At 45.8% G+C, this 25,746-nt stretch overlaps 1 protein-coding gene across 5 annotated transcripts in view; it reads right to left on the reverse strand.

Moving 5' to 3' along the window:
* Nucleotides 1–413: 413 nt before the first annotated feature.
* SLTM (SAFB like transcription modulator) overlaps nt 414–25,746 on the reverse strand; it is a 312,645-nt gene continuing 287,312 nt past the window's right edge. For all 5 annotated transcript variants that reach the window (XM_063926177.1, XM_063926176.1, XM_063926179.1 and 2 more), the window contains 8 exons: nt 23,166–23,329; nt 10,409–10,589; nt 10,155–10,279; nt 9,870–10,034; nt 1,845–2,159; nt 1,442–1,631; nt 837–985; nt 414–615 (listed from right to left, as the gene is read on the reverse strand). In XM_063926177.1, the coding sequence (XP_063782247.1) occupies nt 510–615; nt 837–985; nt 1,442–1,631; nt 1,845–2,159; nt 9,870–10,034; nt 10,155–10,279; nt 10,409–10,589; nt 23,166–23,329 (1,395 nt within the window). In that variant the 3' untranslated portion in view covers nt 414–509. The remainder of the gene's footprint in view (nt 616–836; nt 986–1,441; nt 1,632–1,844; nt 2,160–9,869; nt 10,035–10,154; nt 10,280–10,408; nt 10,590–23,165; nt 23,330–25,746) is intronic.

Below are 25,746 nucleotides of genomic sequence, written 5' to 3' on the forward strand. Positions count from 1 at the left end.
AGAAAGGGGTTTTGCAGCTTTCACCATCTGTATTTATAAAGACCAACTTACTCTGTTGTAACCAGCTTGGGTCATCATGAAACACATGAACCAAGCTGAGCTAGCTGGAAGCTCAAAATAATATATTTAGGACTATCCAATCCTTACATGTGAGAAAATTACAAACATTTACAGGGTCTGCACTGAGCTAGTCCCAAACTGAAAGCCCATGAACACTTCTTGGTAAGTGAACCTGGGCATTTCCTGCTTGCAGGTACTCATTGCACTGTAAGGCATTTTGCACCATATTACCACAAAATTTGGCTCCTCATTTTACAGATTAATCCCTTGGGCAGAGAAGTCCTGGAGAGAAGTTCACTCCACCTTTAAAAAAGTCCTACATCATAAAACAAATTAAAATGGTTAAAAAAAAATGAAGCGGGACTAAGATCTTTATTAAAGGCCCTGTTGCTTTCAGTACAGTTTACAAGAAATGAATAAGTTATCTTGAAAACCAGGTAACAGAAGACTCAATATCTCCTTGGAGGTGCTCCCTTAAAAGACTTGAACGCAGAGCCACTTCCTCGAGGTATGGATCCACCTGGCATCTGCACAACTCTGTTGATTGGCGCATTACTAAAGGGGAGAAGGGAGGGGGGAAAAAATGTCGTAATGACCGATTTTAATATTTAAAGTGCTATTAAGAATGGAAAATGTCAATTAAAAAAAAACAAAAAAATAACTATATTGTATTTAAAAAAAAAAAAACAGAAGTACAGAATATTTAGTGGTTTTATAAATCCTTGCAAAACTTCCAATAACAAAACCCAAAACAATGAATTTATAGGTTAAAATACCTGGTATGCGACGACATAATGCCACCACTGCGACTATCTGCCATCCTTCTACCATCGTATCCACTTCCCCGTGTGCTGGGACCATGCCAATCCTTTCTTGGGCCAGCATTATCCCGGCCAGGGGGGAGGTGTCTTCCTTCATTATAATGCTGCACAACAAAGAACAAAGCTTTGAAAACTAGAGCTTTCCAACGTTAGTCATGTTACAGGACACATGCTCAATTTAGGATAGCAAGAAATGAAAGCAGAACCCATTATTGGAACACAGATTACCCTGGTCATGAAACGATTATAAGAGCATAAGTACTGGTAAGAAAATGTACAACATACACAGCCTCCATATTTTCTAAACCCACTTAACTAAAGTACACATTCAAATCATAACCGCCATGGGGGAAGATGTACAAAGCCTCGGAGACGGAAAGTGGAGAGAGATTAGCTACCAACCAATCAGCTTCTGTCATTTTTCAAACTCAGCCTGTAACATGGCAGTTAGGAGCGGATTGATTGGTTGGTACTTTATAAAAAGGAAGTGGTCCTTTCCCCATTTTGTATATAAAAAGGAAGTGGTCATTCCCATGTGCTTATCATAAAGAGAAACTTACTTGTCCACCACTTCCACGGTCTCCCACAATTACTGTCCGATCACCATCTCTTCCAGGGTAGCCAGATTTACCTCCACGATTACCATGACCACCCCTTGAGGAATGACCACCCCTTGAGGAATGACCACCCCTTGAGGAATGACCACCCCTTGAGGAATGACCAGATGAATCTCTTCCGGGCCTGTCCGTTCTGCATAGTGACAGAACAGTAGTAGGTTAGGTATAAAGAAATTCTGCTTTGGTGATCCAAAAAAAATAGTTAAATTATCAATTACACTGGAAATGGAGCTGAGCATCAATATATTATGTAATGAAACTATAAATTAGACACTGTTAACATTGTTGTTAAGTGAGCAAGGTTTATGTAAAATAATGACCTAAGCAATAACTGCTACAAAAGTACCTTGCTTCCCGCTTATCTACTGCCATTGCAGCATCTCCCTTCCAGTTTGCTGCCCGTTGTGGGTTGGCCGGAGCATCTCTTTGATGTCGGCCTTGTTGCATATCTGGGTTACCAAGCCTTCCCCGATCATGACTTTGACCATCAGCTCTGTTTGTGCCTGTTCTTTCTATAACAACTGCCCTTCGTTCATCACGATCTCTTCTGTCTGAGTCCCGTGGTTCATTTCGAGGTTGTGCCACCTCATTTCTTCTTGTATCATTGAAGTTCTTAGTAAAGGGTTTCTTGCCTTCGCCTTGTGCCACAAAGCGTTCACGTCTAGCCAAGGAATTACACAGAGTGAGATGTAGCATAAACGGACAAAGACCATCTTTGCATTCTGAGCAAGAGACATTTATTCACGTTACTGACTAATGTATTTTTTTCCCAAGACTAATCATCAGCAGGGATAAGAAAAAAAAACCTGCCTATTATATTTATACTGGGAAATATTGTTATGTATTAGAAACATTGATCAATCATGTTTTAATGCTTTCTAACAAACCAGTTAATAGGCTTTGATATGATTAATCTAACATCTTTAAATAAAAATTTGTTTACAGCTTATTATTCTTAGGACATCCAAATATATGTAGATAGACAAATACAAAGCACACTCCAGAGAAAAAAAAAGAAAAAGAAAAAAAAAAAAAAAAAAAATCACAAAAGAACTGAAGGTTTGGAATTGAAATAAACATGAAGGCGATTAAACCATGAGGTATGTCTGTGTATTGCCTCTTTAATGTGTTGGTGTTTACCCTTTAAGTTTGAGACTGTTACTTGTGGTTTTCACTGCCTTATAGGATTGTTAGGGGAAGAGTTTGTGGAGTCTTAGCTGATACTAGGCAGACTTAGGGGAACATTTACTAAGCAGTGATAAGAGCGGAGAAGTGAAACTTCCCCATCAACCAATCAGCAGCTCTGTCATTTTATAGTATGCAAATTAAAGATGTTATTTCAGTGCTGATTGGTTGCCATGGGCAACTTCTCCACTGGCTCACTTCTCCGCTCTTATCACTGCTTAGTAAATGTATCCCTTAGTACCTCTTTGATCTTATCTCCCACCCTCCTTATAGCTCAGCTGTTCGTGTGAATTTACTGCATTGGTTCAGCTCACTCAAATGGAGACCACAAGCAACAAAAATGTGGATTTATACCAGGGGGATTCCCTTATAATAGGCTTTTTTTTTTAAGAAGTCAAGGTGCCGTGCCTGTAGACAGTGTAATTATAAAAAAAGGTTTTTGTTTTTTTTTTAAAAACCCATTTGGTTTAAACCAGTCAACTTTGTAAACCTGTTTCTCTTTAATCCACTAGGGGACACTGGAGTCCTATACAGTAGGGTTAGAGGGGTGTGAAGCCTTGAACCGGAGGTGTGGCACAATCTAAAATTAGTATTGTCTGCACAGCCGGCTCCTCCCCCTTCACATCCCTCCTCCCTCAGTTTGAAAAATTGTGCTGGGTGGAGCACTGAGCTCCTGACTAAAATCTACATTGAGTGTGCTGCTTCCACCTAATAAAAGGGAGACAAGGCCACACACACACACACACATATATTGGAGACAAAGATCCCTATTGAAGGGACCTGCATCTCTCCACAGGAGATCCTCCAAGACCACTAACAGTGAGTACTGGTCGAAGAAAATAGTCAGGGTCCTGCATGTATTTTTTATTTTATTTTTTTGTGTTTGGATGTCTTCCATTATTTAATAGCATGCTGCCTCCTGTAACAGAATCTGCTGCTGTAAACTTATCTCCCTTCGTTTTATCCCCTCTTGCAGCTACAGCGGCGGGCGCGGGAGCAGAGTGCGGCGCGGGACTCAGCCTTTCATCCCTGTGTAGCAGGGTGAGACGGCAGAGAGGCGCGCTACACAGCGACTGAGATCTGACAGCCGAAGCGGAGCACAGCGCCGCTACGGGAAACTGTCCCGGCGCGCTCCGGCCAGCGGGTCCGGAGCGCGCCAAATAGTGCACTCGCCGAGCACCACATAGGCTCAGCGCGCGCCAGCCAGCGGGAGGGGGCTAAAAATCAATACAGCAAGTGCACAAAATCCATACTATGAGGAGAAATTGCAAATACATACTGCTTCCATACAGTCTTACAGGACATTTAGTGGGGGCCATATTTAATGATTATGGCGCCAAACTGAGATAATGGATGGGTCCACCCCCTTCCCCCAGTAAAGTACATAGGGGAAGGTTGTTTATTAAAGAATTCGCTCCCCCTGCTGCACTGCCTGCATAGTGCATAGTATAATAATGCAGAGGTCGTTAGGTAACAGCTCCCTCTGCTGGTGTATAATATATATATATATATATATATATATATATATATATATACACATATATATACATATATATACATATATATATATATATATATATATACACACATATATATATATATATATATATATATATATATATACATACATATATATATATATACACATATATATATATATATATATATATATACACATATATATATATATATATATATATATACACACACACACACACACACACACACACACAAGGATCTCCTGAAAAGTATTCAAACTTTAACAATTTATATTTTCAAGGGACTTCTGTTTCAAAGATCCTGCTGAAAATACACGGAAGCAAGCGAATACCAACTCTAACATCATAGCTGATTTACAGTTGGGGTGTGAGGATTGCGAGTCGGCTGGTTTTATTTTTTTTATTTATTAATTTTTATTTTTTAATTAAAGTAAAGATATTGGCCTGCTCCTTTTATATACGAAAGGGACAGGTAATTCCAGCCGGATCCAATTCCTTCGCTTCCGTCATCTCCCAGTCTTTCTCTTCCTAGTTTAAAGGGTGAAAGCGCGGCGGGCTACCCTGGTACAGGGTTTTCAAAACAACATGTCTAAGGCAACAAAGACCTGTTATGTTTGTACGAAATGTAAAAAGAAGAGCAAGCGGGTTGGCAGCTCCGCAGTGTGCGACTCCTGCTTAGACAAGGACGCTCCACCTGGGAACAGTGCTCCGGCTAAGGCATGGGAAGACAACCTTGCTAATAGAATCTCCATGGAGATCGCAGAATCGCGCAAGCAGCAATCAGAATGGGCTGCGGGATTCTCAAAGACGATGGAGGAATTTATCAGGTTAACGCCGCCCGCACACGCAGAGACGAGTGTGCGCAAGGCTGTTAAAAGAACTCTCCCTATGATACCAGAATCAGAAGAGGTTTTTTTTCTTGATACGGAGGAAGGTGAGTTAATTGAACCTAACCTAGACGCCGACTTTCCAGAAGAGGACTCGGCAATCTCAGGTCTAGACTCCTTAATTGACGCGGTAAAAGATCCTAAGCTTTAAAGACGAGGAGATACGGGAGCCAGAAGATTTCGATTTGTTCGAATCCCAGAAGCCGCGTTCAACAGTGTTTCCCATTCCTAAATCCCTCCAATCTCAGATAGAGGAGGCTTGGAAACAACCTGACAAACTGTTTCAATTTCCGAAACGGTTTCAGGTAACTTATCCCCTACCTAAGGGTGTAATGGACAAGTAAGAGACTCCGCCGGTAGTGGATGCTTCACCAGGAAGGTTGTCAAAAAAGACAATTTTACCAATTCCTAACGTAACTACTTTAAAGGATGCGTCAGACCGTAAAGTTGACACTGCGTTAAAGTTAATTTTTGTTGCAGCTGGTGCAGCGCAGAGACCTGCGATCGTCTGTGCTTGGGTCAACAAGGCCATGGGTGCATGGTCCGGCCGTATTGTACAAGCTATTGAGGAGGAAAATGGCTTAGGAGATTACCCAACTGGCGGAACACATTCGGGAATCTGCATCATACTTATGTCAAGCTTCTAAGGATATTAGCAGAATAGCATCGCGCATATCTGCATCGGCCATATCGGCTAGACGGATTTTATGGCTCAGAGAATGGCAGGGAGACTCTGAGACCAAAAAGGCGGTAGAATCCATCCCCTTTGGGGGTGAAATGCTGTTCGAACCAGAATTAAACAAGTGGATTTCGCAGGCTACAGCGGGGAAGTCCACTTTTCTGCCTACTCCTTATACGAGAACCTCTCCACAAACTAGGAGAGGTTATTCAGGACCTGCATTTACTTCATTTCGATCACAGTCCTTTCGAGCCCGAGGAAGGGGTTTCGGTACACAAGCACGTGGAGGCAGAGGTAGAGGCCGCTCACAGGCAGCAACCAGAAAGCAGGATAAACCTACTGACAAGAACGTGGCATGACGGCCTCCCAGCTCACCTGGGGTCCCCCTTGGTGGGTGGCCGACTGGAACGTTTTCAGGACATCTGGGCCAAAACCTCACCAGAACTTTGGGTGAACAACTTAATCTCTCAGGGATACAAACTGGAATTTCAACAGAGGCCTCACAGTCAGTTTTTTACGATAGGATTGCCTCAGTGCCCTCAAAAAGCAAGGGCACTACGGGCAGCAATTCAAAAGTTGCTACAGGCAGAGGTCATTATTCCGGTTCCCGCTTCTCAGAGAGGAACGGGGTTCTATTCCAATCTTTTTGTCGTGCCGAAGCCAGACCAATACTCAATTTAAAAATTTTCAACCAGTTCTTAAGGGTCTACAAATTCAAGATGGAATAAATCCAATCGGTCATTGCAGGCCTAGAACAGGGCGAGTTCATGGTATCCATGAACATAAAAGATGCATATCTGCATATTCCAATCTGGACTCCTCACCAGGCTTACTTAAGGTTCGCACTGCTGGCGGATCACTACCAATTCCGGGCCTTGCCGTTCGGTCTATCATCAGCCCCAAGAATCTTCACAAAGATCATGGCAATCATGGTTGCAGGACTAAGACTTTTGGGGGTCACGATTATACCTTATCTGCACGATTTCCTGATCAAGGCACCATCTCAAAATCGACTGCTCAAGGATGTTCAGACATCACATCAATTTCTAATTCAACATGGATGGATTATCAATTTCCAATAGTCCAACCTCATACCGACTCAACGGATTCAATTCCTCGGTCTCATCTTGGACACGGTACTATTACGTGTGTTCCTGCCAGAGAACAAGGTCCAGGACCTACAGAGATTAGTGGCTCAGGTACTAAGGACGCCGACTGTTTCTCTGCACCTCTGTGTACAACTTCTCGGGAAGATGGTGGCGTCGTTCGAAGCTCTCCAGTACGGCAGACTTCATTCCCGACCATTCCTAATAAGCCTCATTGCTCAGGAAACAGGCTCGCACTGGCTTCTCCATCGGAGAATCAGACTTCAATTGCAGGTACGAGTCTCCTTGATATGGTGGTCGTTACACAAGAACCTTGCAGCCGGCAAGAAATTCAGCATTTGGGATTGGAGGATTCTGACCACGGACGAAAGTCTCAGAGGTTGGGGAGCCGTCTTAGAGGACCATCAGTTTCAAGGACGGTGGACGTTACAGGAGAGCAGACTACCCATAAATATCCTCGAACTAAGAGCAGTTTACAATGCGCTTCTCTTAGCAGAAGACATAGTCATGAATCAACCCATCAGGATTCAGTCGGACAATGTCACGACAACCGCTTACATAAACACTCAAGGAGGGACAAAGAGCAGGATGGCGTTAAAGGAAGCCACAAAGATCTTGTTGTGGGCAGAAAGACGAAACATCATCCTCTCGGCAGTGTTCATTCCAGGTGTGGACAATTGGGAAGCAGATTACCTCAGTCTCCAGAAAATGCATCCGGGAGAGGGGTGCCTACATCCACGGATTTTCGACATGGTGGTGAGACGACAGGGTCTGCCTCAGGTGGACCTAATAGCGTCTCGGCAAAACCATCAGCTGCCCAGATATGCGTCATGGACTCGAGATCCAGCAGCAGAAGGAGTGGACGCATTAACGCTTCCTTGGCGTTACAGGAGGGTTTACATATTTCCACCATTCCCACTCATACCCAGGGTTCTGAAAAGGGTGAAGCGGGAACGAGTGTGGACGATTCTAATCGCACCAGATTGGCCAAGCAGGAGTTGGTACACCGACCTGCGGGGGTTACTTGCGGAAGATCCTTGGAGGTTACCTCAGAGAGAGGACCTGCTATCTCAGGGACCGTTTCTACACCCCGACCTGAACAGGCTGCATTTGACGGAGTGGCTATTGAAAACCGGATATTAAGAAACAGAGGGATTCCAAGAACGGCCATTCCTACAATGATTGCCGCTAGGAAGCCGGTCACAGCCAGGCACTACTACAGGATTTGGAGACGGTACATGGCTTTGTGTCAGGAACGGGGATGGAATTCAACGAACTTCCACTTATCTCGACTGTTACTTTTCCTTCAGGCCGGTCTACAAGGAGGACTCAGACTGGGCTCTCTGAAAGTTCAAATTTCATCTCTCTCCATCTTTTTTCAACAGCGGCTAGCATCCTTGCCAGAGATTCAAACCTTTTTACAGGGGGTTCGGAGGATTCAACCCCCTTTTCGTCCTCCCACGGCACCATGGGACTTAAATTTGGTGTTAGAATATTTGAAGTCACCGACTTTTGAGCCGTTGACAGGAACAGACCTGAAATCTCTCTTGGAAGGTCACGTTATTACTTGCCTTGGCTTGGCTTCGGCTAGGCGGATTTCTGAGTTGGGAGCCTTATCCTGTAAGAGTCCTTTCTTAGTTTTTTATGAGGATAGGGCGGAACTCCGTACAAGAGCGGACTTCCTTCCAAAGGTGGTTTCAGGGTTTCATGTAAAACCAGCCAATAGTGGTTCCAGGGTCTCACAGATGAGGACGTGTCCTTGGATGTTGTCCGAGCTTTACGGGTATACGTACAGGTTACGTCGTCCTTCAGAAAGTCGGACCATTTGTTTGTTCTTTATGATGGGCCAAAGAAGGGTTGGCCAGCTTCTAAGCAGTCTTTGGCTAGATGGATCAGACTTGCCATTCGGCTAGCTTATATTTCCTGTGGCAAACAGGTTCCGGTTCAGACGGGTGCTCATACTACCCGTTCAGTGGGTGCCTCGTGGGCGGCTGCCAGGGGTGCTTCCACTACTCAACTTTGCAGAGCGGCGACGTGGTCTTCAGCCCACACGTTCGCAAAATTTTACAAGTTTGATACTTTTGCGTCCGGAGAATCTAAGTTCGGACGTTTAGTTTTGCAGGCCACCGACAGCACTCCCTCCCCCTGGGGGTAAACTTTGGGACGTCCCCTACAGTATAGGACTCCAGTGTCCCCTAGTGGATGAAAGAGAAAAGAGGATTTTGGTACTTACCGATAAATCCATTTCTCTGAATCCTCTAGGGGACACTGGACGCCCGCCTCGGTGCTGTCAACCTGCTGTGTTCTAAGTTCTTGTTTTCAACAGTTCGTATAAACGGTGTTCCTTATTCGGTCAAGAGTTCTTGGCCGCTGTTTGATATGTTGTACCGTTCGGTTCCTCGCCATGTGCTATAGGGTCATGTCCTATTCTCTCAGTCAAATTTTTCAAACTGAGGGAGGAGGGATGTGAAGGGGGAGAAGCAGGCTGTGCAGACAATGCTAATTTTAGATTGTGCCACACCTCCGGTTCAAGGCTTCACACCCCTCTAACCCTACTGTATAGGACTCCAGTGTCCCCTAGAGGATTCAGAGAAATGGATTTATCGGTAAGTACCAAAATCCTTTTTTTGCATTGTCAGCCTCGCCAGCTGTAATGTGCGTTTCCTAGCAGCTGTTGTCATTTCTTACATAGTGACAAATGCTATACTCTGGTCACATAATAGCACTTTCTAAAAACAAAGTAGTATTGTGGCTTCCCATTCCTTTACTATAACAGTATGACAGACAGTTCAACATCTTACTTTTTAAATTACTACGTCATACACACTGAGCAACTTGAACTTTTCAGCTGGTTGAAAATAAAGATGACACTTCTATACAAACACAAATGTGTTTCAGATAGAGTTTCACTTAAAGCTGAAATTTCATTTAAAAGTGTGCAATAAGAATGCAAGACCTGCAATAGAATGTTAAGTGATATTTTCAGTCTGGCAGGTATGAAACTTGCAGACTTACCTTTCAAAAGATGCTGATGAACCCTCTTGATATCGACCACGCTGCTCCCTATGATCAAAGTCATTGAATCTTGTCTGCTGTCTGTTGTATTCAGACCCTTGGTTGAAGCGGGAATCTGTTTCCATAGCCATTTTCTTGTTCTCACCCCAAAAGTTATCATCTCGCCTAGGAAATAAATATTTTTTTGGTTTAATTTAAATAGCCAGAGAAGAATTTATACTTTATCTGGATTATACATTTTTTTGCAATAGAAGTCAGTCAAACAATTTATGCCTTTTTAGATACCTGTGATCAACATCCCGTGGTCTCTTCAAGGAGTTCCTCTTCTCTTGCTCAAAGCGAAGCTGTTCTTGCTGTCGCCGCAGTTGTTCTCTCTCACGTGCAATGCGCTCTGCTTCTTTGCGTCGTTCCTGTGGAGTACAGATTTTAACAAGTGCCATCTACAGTTTCAGTTTAAGAGTCTGGAGCGGAGAAGAAATAAAGATTTGAACAAAAGAAGCCTAAAAAGCACCAACTGTTACTTCATTTTAATTGCTCACCTGCTCAATACGAATACGCTCTCTTTCCAGGCGTTCACGCTCCATTCTCTCACGCTCAAGTTTTTGTCTTTCTATTTCTAGTCTTTCACGCTCTCTCTGTAGACGGTCAAGTTCTTCTCGCTCTCGCATTATTCGAACACGCTCCCTCTCCCGCCTCTCTCGCTCAGCCATCTCTCTACGCCTAGGAAAAATATAAAGAAAACAGGGAATTTTGTTTACTTACCATAAAATCTCTGATTCCATGTGGGGGACATTGTGTCTGTACTGATGGGTTAGAGTGTGTGGGAAGGGAGCTTTGGCACAGAACCTATAAAAACCAACTCCTCCCCCCTCTAACACCTCCCATCTCCAGCCTGGACTAGCAGATTACCTCAGATAACGTTTAGCAAAGCCGAGAGAGAGAGAGAAATCAACCAATAAACCAGACAAAAATACGGGAGGGTATTCTAAGAGGAGGGGGGGGGGGGACACAAAGTCCAAGGGACACTGCACAGGTATAGATGAATTAATTTAAGGGTATTGATGTGAAACCAACCATTCAGGAAAAAGATTATAATCAGGACCAAGAAAAGCCCTTGGTAAGATAAGTTAGGGTTGGAGGTGCACCACTAAGCTAGGTTACAGTATTTTTTTCTAGAGGTTATTAGTGTAAGCCACTAGTGGGCCTATCACTAAAAAAAGGGCTTAGTATGTGGCGCACTCTTGAAATAATTGTTCTATATTAAAAAAATTTAACTTTTATTTCCATACTTAAAAATAGTCACCATAAACAGGCATAGTATTTAATCTGATAGCCTGAAAGTGCAAAAAGTCATAAATAAAAAAGAGTTGCCTACGGGACTAGAGCATCAGAATGATGTCAGCGTCCAAAAAATTATTTGTTAGGCAACAAGGGTTTGTACGATTTAATAAGCCAAGTGAAATATTATTGAAATTAGTCAGTGCTGATTAGCTACTGTTAAGCTTCCTTTGGAGACTAAATTGTGGTAGTAATCTCTATAATATTATAGCCTTAATAGCCCTCAAATAGAGGGATTCATATTTCCGCAGAAACCAAAATATGAATCCCTCTATTTGAGGGCTATTGCCTAACAAAAAATTTTTTGGACGCTGACATCATTCTGATGCTCTAGTCCCGTAGGCAACTCTTATTTATGACTTTTTGCACTTTCAGGCTATCAGATTAAATGCTATGCCTATTTATGGTGACTATTTTTAAGTATGGAAATAAAAGTTAAATTTTTTTAATATAGAACAATTATTTCAAAAGAGTGTGCCACACACTAAGCCCTTTTTTTAGTGATATGCCCACTAGTGGCTTACACTAATAACCTCTAGAAAAAAATACGGGAGGGATCACAGCATCCCCCAGATGGAATCAGAGAAAGATTTTACGGTAAGTAAACAAAAAACGCCCTCTCTTTCATCCATCTGGGGGACGCTGCGTCTGTACTGATGGGATTTCTCAAATCAAGCTAAATAGAGGAGGGAGAAACAGACGGCAGAGCCGTCTGCAAAAGGTGACGCCCAACAGAGGCAGTCTCTAAACCAAAAGTATGAAAACGGTAAAACTTGGTGAATGTATGCACAGAAGACCAAGTTGCCGCTCTACAACTGCTCAACTGAAACCACCACCACGAACAGCCGAAGAGGCCCCAACAGCCGTATTCGAATGAGCCCTCAACGAGTCAGGAATAGGTAATGCTGAAGAAACATAGTCCTGCCGAATAGCAGAAGTAACACAACGTGCCACCGGGTTTTTAGAAGCCGGCCAACCACGTTTGGGTGTATCAATCAAAACCAACAAGGTATCCGTACGATAAATAGACTCTGTACAGGAGAAATAAATGTGTAAGGCTCGAACCACATCCAACAATGCCAAATGACCATCTTTTCCAGAAGACTCTGGAACAAACGCTGGAAGCACTACATCCCGATTCATATGGAAGGCCAACACAAAATTTGTTAAGAATTAAGGCTTCGTACGCAAGACCACTCGATCGACGTGAAAGACCAACTAAGGTGGTCTGCAAGAAAGCGCAGCTAACTCAGAAACATGCCTGGTCGAAGCAATGGCCAAGAGAAAAACCACCTTCAGGGTAAGGAAACTTAATTCAACAGTTTCTAGTGGATCAAACGGAGGTTTCTGGAGAGCCCAAAGAATCAAATTTAAATCCCAGGGCGGAACCGGAGGAACAAACGGAGGTTGAACCCCGAGTACACCCTGAAGGAAAGTCTGGACCTCTGGAATGAGAGCCAATCTTTTTTGAAGAACTGACAATGCCGAAACTTGACCCTAAAGGGAAGACCAACAAAGTCCTTTAGTCAGACCATCCTGAAGAAAGGACAATAGACAAGGAAAAACGAAAAAGGTGTGGTGGCAACCCATGCCTTTCACACCTAAGCAGTGTAGATACGCCATACTCTATGATAAATACGAGAGGTGACTGGTTTCCTAGCCTGGTCGAGATAACCCTTTGGACCACTGGTCGAGATAACCCTTTGGCCCTTATAATGCTGGATTCAAGAACCATGCCGTCAAAGCCAGACAATTTAAATCGTGGTGGCGACATGGACTTTGTAGTAGATCGGGTCGCAGAGGTAAACGGAACGGTTCCCTGGCCTCCATGCTGCGGAGAAGAGTACCACGGACGACAAGGCCAGTCTGGTGCTACAAGAATGACCGGGAGACCTTCTCTCCGAATGCGTTGAAGTAGGGGCACACTATCAGGGGGAATGGCGGGAACACATCGCAGTTGAAAATGTCACGGATCTGTCAATGCATCTATCAGTATTGCTTGAGTATCCTGAGTTCGTGAACCGTAGCGGGAAGTTTTTTTTCGGTTGAGACGAGACGCCATGAGGTCAATGTCAGGTATTCCCGATAGACACACGAGGGTCAGAAAGACTTCTTGATGAAGTTCCCATTCTCCCGGATGTATTGTGAGACGACTTAAGAAATCTGCCTCACAGTTGTCCACGCCTGGAATATGAACTGCGGAGATGGTCGGAATCCACCGTTCCGCCCCCTGGAGAATATGGACGACCTCCTTCATGGCTCTGCAGCTGCGAGTCTCGTCTTGTTTGTTTATGTAAGCCACCACCGTGGCGTTGTCCGATTGAATGCGTACCGGATGACCATGGACACTGGTTTGTACCTGAATCAGAGCATAACAAAATTGCCTTCAACTCCAAATTGTTGATTGTTAACAGATTCCTGGCCGTTCCAGAGTCCCTGGAAGTGTTGAGAATGAAACACTGCCCCCCAACCAATTAGGCTGGCGTCCGTGGTGATCAGCGTCCAAGACCAAACAGTGAACGGTGCCCCCTTGGTCAAATTTGGACTGTGAAGCCACCAATGGAGAGACTGCAGAGTCTGAGCCGACAGTCGGCAAAATTGCAGATATGGACCCGTCTGATTCCAAGAGCCCAAAGTCTGAGACTGAAGGGCCCGAGCATGGAATCTGGCATACGGTACTGCTTCGAAGGTCGCCACCAACTTGCCCAATACCTGCATACATCGGAGAACGGAGACCCTCGGCAATTGTAACAGGGACCGGACTCTGGATTGCAGAACTTGAAGTTAGTCTTGAGTTAGAAAAACCTTCTGACTTCTCGTGTCGAATAGGAGACCTAGAAAAACCATCTCCTGAGAGGGAATCAAGGAAGATTTCCGTGAATTCACAATCCATCCGAAAGATTGTAGCGTGTCCGTGGTGAGTTGTAGGTGTTGAAGTAGTTCCTGTGACGGAGCTTTTACTTAGCAACAAATAGTAAAGGTAAGGAGTAATGTTGACACCCTGACATCTGAGGATCACCACTACGTGACCCAATACTTTTGTAAATACTCGAGGGGCAGTGGATAGACCGAATGGGAGAGCTTGAAACTGGAAATGCCAAGGACTGATTGCGAACCTCAACAGATGTTGATGACCTGACCAAATTGGAATATTCCTCCGGTTCAATGGCCGCAATGATTATTATTATTATCCTTTATTTATATGGCGCCACAAGAGTTCCGCAGCGCCCAATTACAGAGTACATAAACAAATAATCAAACAGGAAAACAGCAACTTACAGTTGATGACAGTATAGGACAAGTACAGGGTAAATAAAATAAGAATTTACTTACCGATAATTCTATTTCTCGTAGTCCGTAGTGGATGCTGGGGACTCCGGAAGGACCATGGGGAATAGCGGCTCCGCAGGAGACAGGGCACAAAAGTAAAAGCTTTAGGATCAGGTGGTGTGCACTGGCTCCTCCCCCTATGACCCTCCTCCAAGCCTCAGTTAGGATACTGTGCCCGGACGAGCGTACACAATAAGGAAGGATCTTGAATCCCGGGTAAGACTCATACCAGCCACACCAATCACACTGTACAACCTGTGATCTGAACCCAGTTAACAGCATGATAACAGCGGAGCCTCTGAAAAGATGGCTCAAAACAATAATAACCCGATTTTTGTAACAATACTATGTACAAGTATTGCAGACAATCCGCACTTGGGATGGGCGCCCAGCATCCACTACGGACTACGAGAAATAGAATTATCGGTAAGTAAATTCTTATTTTCTCTGACGTCCTAAGTGGATGCTGGGGACTCCGTAAGGACCATGGGGATTATACCAAAGCTCCCAAACGGGCGGGAGAGTGCGGATGACTCTGCAACACCGAATGAGAGAACTCCAGGTCCTCCTCAGCCAGGGTATCAAATTTGTAGAATTTTGCAAACGTGTTTGCCCCTGACCAAGTAGCAGCTCGGCAAAGTTGTAAAGCCGAGACCCCTTGGGCAGCCGCCCAAGATGAGCCCACCTTCCTTGTGGAATGGGCATTTACAGATTTTGGCTGTGGCAGGCCTGCCACAGAATGTGCAAGCTGAATTGTACTACAAATCCAACGAGCAATCGTCTGCTTAGAAGCAGGAGCACCCAGTTTGTTGGGTGCATACAGGATAAACCGCGAGTCAGTTTTCCTGACTCCAGCCGTCCCGGAAACATATTTTCAGGGCCCTGACAACATCTAGCAACTTGGAGTCCTCCAAGTCCCTATTAGCCGCAGGTACCACAATAGGCTGGTTCAGGTGAAACGCTGACACCACCTTAGAGAGAAACTGGGGACGAGTCCGCAGTTCTGTCCTGTCCGAATGGAAAAACAGATATGGGCTTTTGTGAGACAAAGCCGCCAATTCTGACACTCGCCTGGCCGAGGCCAGGGCCAACAGCATGGTCACTTTCCATGTGAGATATTTCAAATCTACAGATTTGAGCGGTTCAAACCAATGTGATTTGAGGAATCGCAGAACTACGTTGAGATCCCACGGTGCCACTGGAGGCACAAAAGGGGGTTGTATATGCAGTTCTCCCTTAACAAACGTCTGGACTTCAGGAACTGAAGCCAATTCTTTCTGGAAGAAAATCGACAGGGCCGAAATTTGAACCTTAATGGACCCCAATTTGAGGCCCATAGACACTCCTGTTTGCAGGAAATGCAGGAATCGACCGAGTTGAAATTTCTTCGTGGGGGCCTTCCTGGCCTCACACCACGCAACATACTTTCGCCAAATGTGGTGATAATGTTGTGCGGTCACCTCCTTCCTGGCTTTGACCAGGATAGGGATGACCTCTTCCGGAATACCTTTTTCCCTTTGGATCCGGCGTTCAACCGCCATGCCGTCAAACGCAGCCGCGGTAAGTCTTGGAACAGACATGGTACTTGCTGAAGCAAGTCCCTTTTTAGCGGCAGAGGCCATGGGTCCTCTGTGAGCATCTCTTGAAGTTCCGGGTACCAAGTCCTTCTTGGCCAATCCGGAGCCACAAGTATAGTTCTTACTCCTCTACGTCTTATAATTCTCAGTACCTTGGGTATGAGAAGCAGAGGAGGGAACACATACACCGAATGGTACACCCACGGTGTTACCAGAACGTCCACAGCTATTGCCTGAGGGTCTCTTGACCTGGCGCAATACCTGTCCAGTTTTTTGTTGAGGCGGGACGCCATCATGTCCACCTTTGGTCTTTCCCAACGGTTCACAATCATGTGGAAAACTTCCAGATGAAGTCCCCACTCTCCCGGGTGGAGGTCGTGTCTGCTGAGGAAGTCTGCTTCCCAGTTGTCCACTCCCGGAATGAACACTGCTGACAGTGCTATCACATGATTTTCCGCCCAGCGAAGAATCCTTGCAGTTTCTGCCATTGCCCTCCTGCTTCTTGTGCCGCCCTGTCTGTTTACGTGGGCGACTGCCGTGATGTTGTCCGACTGGATCAGCACCGGTTGACTTTGAAGCAGAGGTCTTCCTAGGCTCAGAGCATTGTAAATTGCCCTTAGCTCCAGTATATTTATGTGGAGAGAAGTCTCCAGACTTGACCACACTCCCTGGAAATTTTTTCCCTGTGTGACTGCTCCCCAGCCTCTCAGGCTGGCATCCGTGGTCACCAGGACCCAGTCCTGAATGCCGAATCTGCGGCCCTCTAGTAGATGAGCACTCTGCAGCCACCACATAAGAAACACCCTTGTCCTTGGAGACAGGGTTATCCGCTGATGCATCTGAAGATGCGATCCGGACCATTTTTCCAGCAGATCCCCCTGAAAAGTTCTTGCGTGAAATCTGCCGAATGGAATCGCTTCGTAAGAAGCCACCATTTTCCCAGGATCCTTGTGCAATGATGCACTGACACTTTTCCTAGTTTTAGGAGGTTCCTGACTAGCTCGGATAACTCCCTGGCTTTCTCCTCCGGGAGAAACACCTTTTTCTGGACTGTGTCCAGGATCATCCCTAGGAACAGCAGACGTGTCGTCGGGATCAGCTGCGATTTTGGAATATTTAGAATCCACCCGTGCTGTTGTAGCAGTACCCGAGATAGTGCTACTCCGACCTCCAACTGTTCCCTGGACTTTGCCCTTATCAGGAGATCGTCCAAGTAAGGGATAATTAAGACGTCTTTTCTTCGAAGAAGAATCATCATTTCGGCCATTACCTTGGTAAAGACCCGGGGTGCCGTGGACAATCCAAACGGCAGTGTCTGAAACTGATAGTGACAGTTCAGTACCACGAACCTGAGGTACCCTTGGTGAGAAGGGCAAATTGGGACATGGAGGTAAGTATCCTTGATGTCCAGGGACACCATATAGTTCCCTCTTCCAGGTTCGCTATCACTGCTGTGAGTGACTCCATCTTGATTTGAACCTTTGTATGTAAGTGTTCAAAGATTTCAGATTTAGAATAGGTCTCACCGAGCCGTCTGGCTTCGGTACCACAAATAGTGTGGAATAATACCCCTTTCCTTGTTGTAGGAGGGGTACTTTCATTATCACCTGCTGGGAATATAGCTTGTGAATTGCTTCCAATACTACCTCCCTGTCGGAGGGAGACGTTGGTAAAGCAGACCTCAGGAACCTGCGAGGAGGAGACGTCTCGAATTCCAATCTGTACCCCTGAGATACTACCTGTAGGATCCAGGGGTCCACTTGCGAGTGAGCCCACTGCGCGCTGAAACTCTTGAGACGACCCCCCACCGCACCTGAGTCCGCTTGTAAGGCCCCAGCGTCATGCTGAGGACTTGGCAGAAGCGGTGGAGGGCTTCTGTTCCTGGGAAGGGGCTGCCTGCTGTAGTCTTTTTCCCTTTCCTCTACCCCTGGGCAGATATGACTGGCCTTTTGCCCGCTTGCCCTTATGGGGACGAAAGGACTGAGGCTGAAAAGACGGTGTCTTTTTCTGCTGAGAGGTGACTTGGGGTAAAAAGGTGGATTTTCCAGCTGTTGCCGTGGCCACCAGGTCCGATAGACCGACCCCAAATAACTCTTCCCCTTTATACGGCAATACTTCCATGTGCCGTTTGGAATCCGCATCACCTGACCACTGTCGTGTCCATAAACATCTTCTGGCAGAAATGGACATCGCACTTACTCTTGATGCCAGAGTGCAAATATCCCTCTGTGCATCTCGCATATATAGAAATGCATCCTTTAAATGCTCTATAGTCAATAAAATACTGTCCCTGTCAAGGGTATCAATATTTTCAGTCAGGGAATCCGACCAAGCCACCCCAGCGCTGCACATTCAGGCTGAGGCGATCGCTGGTCGCAGTAAAACACCAGTATGTGTGTATATACTTTTTAGGATATTTTCCAGCCTCCTATCAGCTGGCTCCTTGAGGGCGGCCGTATCTGGAGACAGTAACGCCACTTGTTTTGATAAGCATGTGAATGCCTTATCCACCCTAGGGGGTGTTTCCCAACGCGCCCTAACTTCTGGCGGGAAAGGGTATAACGCCAATAATTTCTTAGATATTAGCAATTTTTAATTCATCTGATTCAGGAAAAACTACAGGTAGTTTTTTCACACCCCACATAATACCCTTTTTTGTGGTACTTGTAGTATCAGAAATATGTAACACCTCCTTCATTGCCCTTATCATGTAACGTGTGGCCCTACTGGAAAATACGTCTGTTTCTTCACCGTCGACACTGGAGTCAGTGTCCGTGTCTGTGTCGACCGACTGAGGTAATGGGCGTTTTAAAGCCCCTGACGGTGTTTGAGACGCCTGGACAGGTACTAATTGGTTTGCCGGCCGTCTCATGTCGTCAACCGACCTTGCAGCGTGTTGACATTATCACGTAATTCCATAAATAAGCCAACCATTCCGGTGTCGACTCCCTAGGGGGTGACATCACCATTACAGGCAATTGCTCCGCCTCCACACCAACATCGTCCTCATACATGTCGACACACACGTACCGACACACAGCACACACACAGGGAATGCTCTGATAGAGGACAGGACCCCACTAGCCCTTTGGGGAGACAGAGGGAGAGTTTGCCAGCACACACCAAAACGCTATAATTATACAGGGACAACCTTATAATAAGTGTTTTCCCTTATAGCATCTTAATATATTATAATATCGCCACACAAAATGCCCCCCCTCTCTGTTTTAACCCTGTTTCTGTAGTGCAGTGCAGGGGAGAGCCTGGGAGCCTTCCTAGCAGCGGAGCTGTGTAGGAAAATGGCGCTGTGTGCTGAGGAGAATAGGCCCCGCCCCCTTTTCGGCGGGCTTCTTCTCCCGGTTTTTCTGACAACCTGGCAGGGGTTAAATACATCCATATAGCCCCAGAGGCTATATGTGATGTATTTTTAGCCAGCATAGGTACTTTCATTGCTGCCCAGGGCGCCCCCCCCAGCGCCCTGCACCCTCAGTGACCGTTGGTGTGAAGTGTGCTGAGAGCAATGGCGCACAGCTGCCGTGCTGTGCGCTACCTTAAGAAGACAGGGATGTCTTCAGCCGCCGATTTCTGGACCTCTTCTTTCTTCAGCATCTGCAAGGGGGCCGGCGGCGCGGCTCCGGTGACCCATCCAGGCTGTACCTGTGATCGTCCCTCTGGAGCTAGTGTCCAGTAGCCTAAGAAGCCAATCCATCCTGCACGCAGGTGAGTTCACTTCTTCTCCCCTAAGTCCCGCGTTGCAGTGAGCCTGTTGCCAGCAGGACTCACTGAAAATAAAAAACCTAACAAAACTTTTACTCTAAGCAGCTCTTTAGGAGAGCCACCTAGATTGCACCCTTCTCGGCCGGGCACAAAAATCTAACTGAGGCTTGGAGGAGGGTCATAGGGGGAGGAGCCAGTGCACACCACCTGATCCTAAAGCTTTTACTTTTGTGCCCCGTCTCCTGCGGAGCCGCTATTCCCCATGGTCCTTACGGAGTCCCCAGCATCCACTTAGGACGTCAGAGAAACATAGTTACATCAGGAGATGACACTGGAATAAGTATCAGGTGGCAGAAGACTGATGGAATTGGTGCAGTTGAAGATTATTAAAGTAAGAAAGGATAAGCACATGAGGGAAAAGGGCCCTGCTCGTGAGAGCTTACATTCTAAATGATTGAACAAATCGATTCCATCTTGAAGTTCTGGACAGATACACGGATTCAGGCATTTTAGATTTAAAATGGGTCGAAACGAACAGTCCTGTTTGTTTACGAGAAAGACTTGAGTAAAAGCCTTGACCCCGTTGTAGTTTGGTAACTGAAAGAATTACTCCATTGTGTAAAAGCGTGGAAGCTGCCTGAATCAGTGCTTGTCGTCTGGAGGGATCGCATGGGAGAGGAGTGATGAAAAAGAGGTCTGGAACAGGTTCCTCGAGATCCAAAATGTAACCTCGGGTTATGACCCCTGCTGTCACCCAACGTTCCGGATGTGACAGGAGCCACATTTCTTTGAACTATATTAACAGTGCCCCCACCACCAAGGATCCCTCCGGAGACCTCCCCGCATCATGCGGCAGGCTTGACTGGCGGTTTGTGAGGTGCCTGTGATCCTCTACCACAGTACGCACCTCTTCGTGGAAATGTTGAAAAGGCTCGAAAGGACTGGAAACTGCCCCGCCTTGAATACGAAAGGACCAAAAGTTAGTTGGTTTCGGCTTTTGAGGTGCAACTGGAAGAAACGGGCTCTAGCCACCCATGGTATTGGAGATAATCTTCGTAAGTTCCAGACCAAAGAGGAATTCTCCTTCCAACGGAACAGCCGTCATTGTCTGTTTGGAATCAGAGTCAGCATTCCAAACACGAAGCCAGAGAGAATGCCTCGCTGTAACCGCTAGAGCAGAAACACGTGACTGTAGCGAAGCTGAATCCAACAAGGCCTCACCAACATAAGCGAGAGCCTCAGAAATCTGCTCGGCTAATTGAGTAGCCTCCGATGGGTCAGCAGACTGCATGCCAGACACCATTCGCGCTAACCAGTCATCTACGGCTTTAAGGACCCAGGCACTAGCAAGGACTGGACGCAAAGAAATACCTGATAAGGCAAACATGGATTTAAGAAATCGCCTCAATCTTTCTATCCATTGAATCTTTTAACGCCACTGATTGTACCGAAGGAATTACTGTAGCCTTCGCCAGGTGAAAAAATGCATCCACCTTTGGAGCGGTTTCCCAGAATTTGGTGTCTCTCTGCAAAAGGACAAAGAAACCTTAATTTTTTTAGGAGTCTGAAAGCGTGAATACGGCTTAAGCCAAGGTTCTTTTAAAAGGTATCTGCAAAATGTGTATATGAAGGAAAGACCACTACTTTGTCGAAGTCTCCGCCTCTACAGTATCTTGAAGATTAAAGAGTTTGACGTATGGCTTCGATCAATAACCCGATACCTGAACTTGTAGACAATTCTTCATCCTCCCAAACGGAAGTATCCTCCCACTAACAATCCAGTTCACCCTCTTCCAAAGGAGTGACCGAATCTAACTCCTCACCAGGAAAGTTGATAGCGGGTAGCAGATGCTGTCTCTTAGTGGCCGCTGAGCCCGAAGTAATCACAATTTTGTTGATAGACTGTGCTATATCCGAAAGAAATTGGCCCATGTCTCGCCCAAGGTGGTTCATCAGCAGATTGACTTGAATCAGTACCTGACTGGGACTGACACAAATCCGCAACAGCATCGGACATGTTTCTGGCCCACAGAGGAATAGACTCATCTGCAGACCCACCAGACTGTTCAACCACAGGCGTCCCAGAGCATGCAGTGCAGAGAGAACCTGGATCCGTGCTACCCTTAGAAAGTTTGGATCCACACTGAGAACAGGCAAACCGTAGAGCCTGCCTTCCCTTAGCAGATTAGTCCGGCTTATTGGCCATACTGCTGCATTAAAGTATCACAAGTGTCCTAAGAAAGAAGCACTCAGAACTGACCAACTACAAACTGTAACACCTTACCCCTTCTGTAGCTCTAAAAACCCTCTGTATAATGAAAAGGGGGTGAACCAGTATATTAACAAAGTAAATTAAATAGCCTGCTGTAGTAGGAAACGTAGTTAGTAACAATACAGTGTACTTGCGGTAAGCTGATCCCCGCCTGACAGGGTGAGAAGCTGAATCCCCGATATGTTGCGCAGCATCCCCCACAGTGCTTAAGCATGGAGAAAATGGCGCCCACAGAAGCAGCCCGCCCCCACAGACTGAGGTGGGCGGCCAAATTCTGAGCGGGAGACTAAGGCGGGAAGCCATGCTTCCCCTTGTTTCCGCCGTGTCGAACGGTCCCTTTCTGAAAGGGAACTAAGTGCAGGAGCGGAGCGCAGTGTCCTGTCAGCATATTAAGTGGCTCAGACCCCGCAGGGCGGACACTACTCCCCCCCCCCCCCCCCCCCCCCTTAGCCCCACGCTGCAGAGAGGCTGTTGCCAGCAGCCTCCCTGTAAAATAAAAAATAAAAACTCTAAAATAAAATTACACTAGAAAAGTTCTGGAGAGCACCCCTAGCTGTGACCGGCTCCTCCGGGCACATTTTCTAAACTGAGTCTGGTAGGAGGAGAATAGTGGGAGGATCCAGCCCACACTCTCAAACTCTGAAAGTGCCAATGGCTCCTGGTGGACCAGTCTATACCCCATGGTACTAATGTGGACCCAAGCATCCTCTAAGACGTAAGAGAAAGTTAAATGATGCCCCAGCCAATCGGCTTAAGTCATGTGTTTGGAAAATGAAAGTTAGTAGTTAATTGACTGAAGCACCATTTAACGTTACTAATGAGTGAATACCACTCGTTGGTAAATCTGCCCCTTAATGCTAAACGATGGGTCGCCATGGCCTGATGTTTCCAAACAGACTGTACATGCCAACTAATAATCAGTGTTTACAGTAAACAGAAACGCAATTACCAAAAACTTAACAAAAAAGGACACAAAACTGATTCAGCATGATCTGGTACCAGCTTTAATAGCTTCCATATAAAGGGTTGTTTATACTTGTAAATAATGACTTTACAAATTACCTTCTTAGCTCCACCGCTCTGTGGTATCTCTGCAAACGCTCCAATCGCTCTACATTTTCTCTCAGTCTTTGCGCTTTCATTTTTTCAAATGTCAAAATGTCTTTTTTGTCTCTGAACTCACGGAACTTCATTTTATTTGGAAAAAACCTCTCCCTGTTTCTCAACTAAAAAACAAACGGAAAGGACATTTTAAATAAAGTGTTAACATTTGAATACAGGTTTTTTTTTAGCAAAAAAACCAACAAAAACAAACACAAGCAATAGGAAAACATACCCCACAGAAGATGTCCGTAGAAGCAAATATTAGTACTAGTACTTGAATTGGGCAGCATCATGCCTGCCTATGCAGTCTATCTGTAAATAATATAATTTATTTTAGGGGAGGGGAACAGCAGCCGGGAAACTAAGATCAGATGCCCAACAGAGGCATACCCCCATACCAGAAGTATGGAAACAATAGAATCCTGCACAATGGAGGCACCTCAGTGAACAACCCAGAAGGCCACAACGGCCTGAGTCGCTCAATTTCGCAGAGGGTCATGAACAGGAACAGGGGACACATAAGGCTGACGGGTAGCTGATGTGACAACGAGCCTCAGTGTTCTTAGAGACCGGTCAACCTCGCTGGGACGCACCACGTAAGAACTAACGTGCCCGTATGCAGAACTTCAAATGCTTCAGTTTAGGGTGTCTTGAACCCAGGTCTCAATATACACTGGTCTCTAGCATTAGTGCGCTGAGCCACAGCTCCTATGTTGAAAAAAGGAGTTTTGTTATGTAAAATCACTATCACAATAGAAAACCCAACAAAGGGGGACTGCAGCAAATAACTATTAACTCAGAAACACGCCGAGCTGAGGCAATGGGCAAAAGAAAACAAAACCACTGTAAGACGAAGAAACCGCCACCCAACAGAGTCCAGAGGCTGGAAAGGGGAGACAGGTGCTACACAGGGAAACTGTATATGCAAAAAGCTGTGAAGGAAACGCCGAAGAATGTTGGTAACCATCTCTGGAAAACAAAATCTAGAGCAGAACCCTGTATCTGAAGATAAGACAAAGTCCTTTAACAACTGTTCTGTAGAAAGGACGGGAGGCGAAAAAGACTAAGAACTTCAGCTGAGAGGCCTTTATATTCGCACCAAAAGATGAAAAGGTTTTACTGGACACTGTAATTGGTTTGCGAGCCTGAAACATAGTCAGGGCTACTGACTGAGATAAACTTATTACTCTGATTATGCTGTTCTCCACAATCACGCTGTCACCATCAGACGAAACAAGTCCTGGTGATGACACAGTTTGAAAGTGAAGATCTGACCGAAGAGGTACACTATAAAGGAGCCCTGGCCACCCTGGGCTGAAGCATTGCAGAGTAGACAGGCAAATCTGAAGCGATTTAGTTAGACCGAAAGAGCCACTGGTCAAATGCGTTGAAGCACTCACTGGATCTTGCCAGAGGCAGAAACAAATATGCCAGATGAAAGTGACAAGGAGCTAACACGGCATCCATGATTGCCACAAGAGGATCCCCGGCGCGATCACCGTACCAAGGAAGTCCTTTTAGCAGAGACAAGAAGCCCTGAGGTCGATGTCGGCTTGTCACACAGGTACATCAAAATCAGAAAAACCTAGTTGTATTATTTCACATTCTTCAGGGAAGAAAAGCACGACCCGGTAAAAGTCCGCTTACCTGGTGTCCATTCTGGAACTGGAGACTGCCGATGTTGGCGGAACCCAAAGTTCCGCCATCTGCATATGAGAGATACCGTTCCGCCAGCTTTCCAGCTGCAAGTGCCACTGTACATGTTGATATAGGCCACTGCGGTTTCGAAGTTCGACTGGATGCAGGCTATGTATGTGCTGCCAAAGCGAGCACTTGTACAAAGCCTTGAGCTGGAGCCAAGGCGTCATGGATTGCCCGGAGATGGAAGTGAGATATTCACTGCGGACCTCTTGTTTTTGAAAACCAGAGTTGAAACCCAAAACCGTAACGTCTGAGACTAGTGACTGTGGTTATGAGCTTCCATGTCAAGACTGAAAATGGAGTCCTATGGGTCAGATTCGGATTGTGAAGACACCAACAAAGATATTGTCGTATTTGAAGTGACAGACTGAACTGTTTATGTAAACTCAATTCTGCCTGGGATTAATAACATAGAATTTGAGATTGAAGAATACAGGCATGAGACCAGGAGAATGGAGCCACCTGTAAAATCACCTCTATCTTGCAGAGGAAGTGTATGCCATGGATCACTGACCCCTGAAGGAATAGCAGAAAAGAGCGTATTCTGGTCTGGAAAAATAAGATTTTACTCACCGGTAAATCTATTTCTCGTAGTCCGTAGTGGATGCTGGGGACTCCGTAAGGACCATGGGGAATAGACAGGCTCCGCAGGAGACTGGGCACACTTAAAGAAAGATTTGGTACTACCTGGTGTGCACTGGCTCCTCCCTCTATGCCCCTCCTCCAGACCTCAGTTAGGATACTGTGCCCGGAAGAGCGGACACAATAAGGAAGGATTTTGAATCCCGGGTAAGACTCATACCAGCCACACTGTATAACTCGTGATATTAAACCCAGT

This window comes from Pseudophryne corroboree, chromosome 6, assembly GCF_028390025.1.
Source record: "Pseudophryne corroboree isolate aPseCor3 chromosome 6, aPseCor3.hap2, whole genome shotgun sequence".
Classification (NCBI taxonomy): Eukaryota; Metazoa; Chordata; class Amphibia; order Anura; family Myobatrachidae; genus Pseudophryne; species Pseudophryne corroboree.